Source organism: Chrysochloris asiatica, unplaced genomic scaffold (assembly GCF_000296735.1).
Source record: "Chrysochloris asiatica unplaced genomic scaffold, ChrAsi1.0 scaffold00008, whole genome shotgun sequence".
Taxonomy (NCBI): Eukaryota; Metazoa; Chordata; class Mammalia; order Afrosoricida; family Chrysochloridae; genus Chrysochloris; species Chrysochloris asiatica.
In genome coordinates this window covers 11120445-11126258 of record NW_006408526.1, presented here as the reverse complement: position 1 = coordinate 11126258, position 5814 = coordinate 11120445, and the positions used below count along the sequence as shown (strand labels likewise).

At 35.5% G+C, this 5814-nt stretch overlaps 1 protein-coding gene across 2 annotated transcripts in view; it reads right to left on the bottom strand.

Annotated features, from left to right (window-relative positions):
- The window catches only part of DYNC2H1 (dynein, cytoplasmic 2, heavy chain 1), a 369106-nt gene that overhangs the window by 300151 nt on the left and 63141 nt on the right, over positions 1-5814 (bottom strand). For both annotated transcript variants that reach the window (XM_006833779.1, XM_006833780.1), the window contains exons 23-26: positions 5341-5496; positions 5137-5251; positions 4460-4630; positions 1943-2325 (exon numbers count right to left, since the gene is read on the bottom strand). In XM_006833779.1, the coding sequence (XP_006833842.1) occupies positions 1943-2325; positions 4460-4630; positions 5137-5251; positions 5341-5496 (825 nt within the window). The remainder of the gene's footprint in view (positions 1-1942; positions 2326-4459; positions 4631-5136; positions 5252-5340; positions 5497-5814) is intronic.

Below are 5814 nucleotides of genomic sequence, written 5' to 3'. Positions count from 1 at the left end.
CTCCTGTTTCTGTGTTGTATGCAGTTTGCTCTTTATACCGCTGGCTATAAATTCTAGCAGGTGTCCTGGTGTGGCACCGTAGGATACGCACTCGACCTCAAGGTCAGTTTGAGCAGTAAGGTCTGCAGTTCAAGCTCACCAGCTGCTCCTCGAAAACCCTATACAGGGTCACTACGAGCTAGAACTGACTCAACAGCACCTAACAATAATTATATAAAAATTATATATAGAAACCTCAGATTTACACATTCTGACCTGTGATCTCCAGCATCTGAGAATGAGAACTCTTTTCCTTCTCTGCGCCCCCCTCTCCTCTTCCCTCATGATGACTATCATCACTATTATTATATGGCATTCGTTGAACATGGAAGATTTGCCAGGCTCTAATCCAAATGCTGGGTATAGATGACCTCATTAATATGCAGAAAGTCCACTTTTTAATCGAGGAACTACTATTTAGTGATGAGAAAATCCAGGCTGAGAGAGGATAAGTAAAATCCCTGGTCAGAAAGCTGAGTGTTGGAAGCTGAATTTGAGTTCCAGACAGTCAGGCTTCAGAGTGTCCACTGTATTGTCTACAGAGTGCTCAGTCTGGAGTCAGAGATCTAGCTTCAAATTCCAGCTCTGCCTGGTCATGGGTACGTTTCCTTGTACCAATCAGTCCTCTGTTCTCCACAGGTAAAACGGGGCTCTGGAGACCTCCCTAGTGACCAGGGAACCCCACATGTGCACTCAAGCTCATTCACTGCACAGGAAGCAGAGTCTGGCAGATTTAGTGTCACATGTAACACACTTAAACTTTGTGTGTGTGTGTGTGAACTGAGTGATAGTTTACATGGGAGAACATCAGCTTTACACCATCGTTTCATTGCAATGATTACCATCTCCTCCATGCGTCATTATTCTGTTTTTCTTTTTTTTTTGGTGGGGATGGGGGGTTTTGATGGTTGACTTTGGAACTTCTTGGTCAGCGACTGAGGATATTTCCATTCCATAGTCTACTGTTTACTCTGAGGCTTGAAGTAATGAATCCATCCATGTCTTGTTACAAGTAACATTTTTTTTAAAGAAACTTATACTTTCCTTGGAGTATCAGTCCAAATTTTGTTTGCAGATGCCCACATTTCACACCTACAGCAGTGACCTTGAACACAAAGTGCAACCAACAAAAGTTTTAATATAACTAGAGTGCGAATAATTTTTGGCTCACCCTCATACATTTAGGTTGTTGTTGTTAAGTCCTGTTGAGTCAATATGCATTTAGGAGGCCTCCATAAATAAAAGAGAATCAATGGTAAGTGTGGGGTAATAATCAATTAAGAAGAGAATACAGAATAGGAGCAGAACCCAAGATTGAAACCTGGATTTAAAGGTTAGAGGGCTGAGGACTAGGCACAAGGAGGAACCAGAGAGATGGGTAGAAAACTGAAGAACCAACTAGAAGCCTAGGAAAGCGACTTTCTCACAAAGACTAAATGCTCAATTCTATTAAATACTGGATTCCTGGTGTGGTGGTGTAGGATAAGCACCAGACTACATGTCAGTTTCAGCCACAAGGACAGTGTTTCAACCTCACCAGCCACTCCACAGAAGCCCTACACAGAGTCCCTATGAGTCGGAACCAACTTGTTGGCATTAAACAACAACAACTGATGAAACAAGAAATTTAAAATGTCTACTACATTTACAGCAAGAAAAACAGCCATGACTTTAAGAAATAGCTATATTAGATAAAGTGGCAAAGACAGAACAAAGCAAAATAGTTCAAGAAGTAAATGACTGAGTGAGAGAAAATGGCTTCTTAGAAGGATCCAATAGAAAAAGAGGTTCCATACACATAGGTTACAAATAATGTGAAAGTATTTAGCAGTATTAAATACCTCAGATTATAAATAAACAAGAAACTGCCATAAATGTCTATGTCTTTTACAGTTGCACTAACCTAAAATCTTCATCAACTCTGTTGAAACGTGTCTGTTCTTTTGGCAATGCTCCACGGCCAAAAATGGGTTCCAAATACACCCACTTTCTTTGAATATGGTTTAAATTTTGCAGGTATTCATCTAACTCTGCAAGTTTCCTTTCCCAAATTGACACTTTATCTTCAAATCCTTGATAATAAGGAGAATCCTTTAAGGACTGAAGAAGGCATCTGTTATCTCCAACCTGGTTTACTATGTCTTTCCAATCTTTTATCAGTTTGACGGTTCGACCTTGATTGTCTTCATGATCAATCAGTGTAAACACTGCTCCAACTCCCCAGAGATCAAGTTCACGTAAAGCTTCTCTAATTGTCACTTCACCTTGGGCCCGACTATTTAAATCCTATTGATACAAATATCCATATTATTTCAACATTAACACATATCTAAAAATTACAAGAACTGTATTCCATAAGAAAGTATGTTTTATCTAGCTTTCTATCATAACACACAAAAAACATTTAAATGGATATGTTTCACATATAATCAAGAGAATTACTGACTAATGTATGAAGGGATATCAGATAAAAAATACCAGATTAACACTGTCATAGCATATACAAAGTTCTGTCTTTACTTTTTATTTCTATAAAAGAAAAGAAAACACAAAATTCAAAGCATCTACCATAAAACACAAAAGTAGTCTAACTTACTTAAAGCTTTGGAGACTAAAAGACCAAGATTTTTTTAGGGAGGAAGAGCACAAAGTTTCTTGTTAAAGTCTCATATACTAAATTGATTAATAATCAGTTAGTTATTTCCTAAAGTAGTAATGCTTTATAATTTTTCTTGACAAGAAATTATTGACAACCAGGATTACTGACAAACATAAAGATTTACATTTTAGATAGAAATACAATTTTACATCAAGAAATACAATAGAAATACAATGTTTTATACTGAATGGTCAGAAAGCACCCCATAGCAAATCTCCCATTGATGATGGAATTATGACATAAGGTCTCTATTCAACATAATTTGCAAAATAATATTTTTTACTTAACCTTGAATATTAAGGGTGTTAAAACCTGTATGCCAGGTTAAGTAAAAAATACTGCTACTACAGTTCCAGTTCATACATTCGTTTTTTTTTTAAAAAAGGGGGGTTTAAACATGTCTCTGCCAACTATGGATGGCTGCAGACAAGTTCTCTCAGTAATTCACTTGTGTTAATCTCATTAGGGTGCCTTAAAAAATAGGGTCTAGTCAAAACAGTGGCTTCCCCAGGCATCTGATGGGCTCCTTCATCTCAATGTAGAGAGAACAAGTCAGAAGGTTATGGTGATGCTTTTTGGGGACTTCTAAGGAGCTCTGGTAGTGTAGTGGTTACGAACCAGGCTGTGAACCTCAAGGTCAGCAGTTCAAAACTACCAGCCATTCCAAGGGAGAAAGATGAGGCTTTCTGCTCCCATAAAGATTTACAACCTTGGAAACCCTGTACAGGGTCGCTAAGGGTCGGAACCAACTCCACAGCACACCACCACCACCACCACCAAGAGACAATCTTAGTAGATTTTCTAGAGGGACACAGAACAATCACAGGGTTTTATTAGGAAGAAGACATAAGAAACTTGAAAACTGCACTGGAGAGAAAAAAGCCAGGAAGTTGCACCAAGGAATTTGTTTTCATCCCAACAATGTTCCTGATCATTCTGTAAGGGTTAAAAAGGGCTATCCTATGAGAATTTTAATGCGAAACCTTACCCCATCTACCCTACAGTCCTAATCTTGACCCTTCAGATTTCTTTTTCTTCCTTGAACTAAAAAGAACATTTGAAAGGAACATAATTTGAGTCCTTTGAGGATGTCAAAACTGCCATTTTGATGTGGTATAAATCGAAGAATACAGAATTCTTCAGGGAAGGGTTAGAGAGATAGAAACACTGCCTTCAGAAATGTATAGATCTAGATGGAAGATTTTTCAAGAAACAATAGTTTCATATTTTGATATTTTTAATATCAAATAAATAAAGCTTTAATCAAGGTTCCTAAGATTTTGTTGCAATATGTTTTGACTTATACCTAACCAAAAGGTCAGTCTGAACTGTAAGGTTAAAACTCACCTACTGCACCTTGGAAATCCTATACAGAGTTGTTATGAGTCGGAACCAACATACAGGCAATTTTTAAAGTAATTTATATAAAATGATTCATATTTGCTTTCTGATTCAAGTTAATTATTCCCTACTTAAAGGAGGTGTTTTGGTTTTGTTTTTTTTAATTTCCTTCTCTTCTCTTTCTTATACAAAGGTCTATATCATTGTGTATATATTTTTGTGTACATAGATAGCTTCACAGGTACCAGTGTATTCCTAATTACAGAATAATCTAATACTCTAACACTATCACTACTAAATTTAAGGCAAAGAAGAAATTTAACTCACTGTTTCACAAGGCATAAAAATAATAAAAATATGGAGGATAGATGTATACTAACAAAGGTCAGATTATGGGATATTTATTAAAAAGATACTTACTTTAAGGTCTGAAGCTTTGGCTACAATTGTATCAGATACTCTGAGCAAATCTCCAAACAATAACTTCTCAAGACTAGTCCCCCTAGGAAGGCCAAGGAGACGGAAAAGGTCAAGCCAATGATCTGGAGAAAGATGCTCCCCTCTGACATACTTCAAAATAGGAATTGTAATCTGTTAATAAAGAAGGAAAACATTATATGCACACATATATTAATAAAGTTTCAAAATGTTATTCATTTAACTAATGTAATTACTTCATTATTTAATAGCCTTGAAATGACATTGTTAAACACAATTGTACAAAACATTTTATTTTCATGGATATATGCAGATTTTTCTTCTTACTCTAATATGTTAAAAATGACATAAATATTTCTATTTTTATTATTCTAGAATATGACCCATGTTGTGCTAGAATTAGAAGTACTCTGCTTTGTGAATTTAACCATAAACTTCTTAGTTGTAAGTTACTTTTTCATTTTGACAGCAAATATACAATTGTTTCTATGACTCATACTTACTATTTTTCCATGTAATGAAATAATACTAATTGAACATTATTTGAACTAAAATTAGTCTAGTTATTACATAATAAAAAGTTATTATATAATAATGCTGTATAAAAGTTCTGTAACAAGAAAATATTTTAATTAGCAGAATAAGCAAAATAGTCTTACTTTATACTTGTCAACCTCTGCTTGTAATTTTACAGTCATTACTGAATGTTCCTCAACCTTCCTTAATCTGTCATGCCAATCCATCAAAAATTCCTCAAAGAGATATGTCTTAGTTCTATAAAACATAAGAAACACATCTTAAAATGCACATTCCAAAAATCACTATTGAGTTAAAATCATCTAAATATTGTTTTTGAATCAAACCGGAAAGTAATCCAATCTTCATTAGCCATATCTTGAAATTTTTTCTGGAACTCTTCATAAAGGGCCCAAATTTGAGCACAGCTCTCAATATCTTTAGAGATGCTATATGCCAGGGAGAAATTGGGTTCTTCTAATCCAAAATGATGGCAATCATCACTAGAGAAACAAATATTGAAATATTTTTAGATTCTTTGTAAAAATGTCAACAAATTATTTAAATGCATTTGTGTATTTTTCCATTTAATAGTAGAGTCCTGGTGTGAAGAGCAGATGCCAGCTTGAGGACTTAGGTGCTCCTGACCCAAGCTATGGTATTTTCAATAACCTCATATGCATGCAAAAGCTGGACAGTGAATAAGGGAGACAGTAGAAGAATTGATGCTTTTGAGTTACGGTGTTGGAGGAAAATATTGAAAGTGCCCTGGGCTGCCAAAAGAACGAATATATCCATTTTGGAAGAAGTGCAGCCAGAGT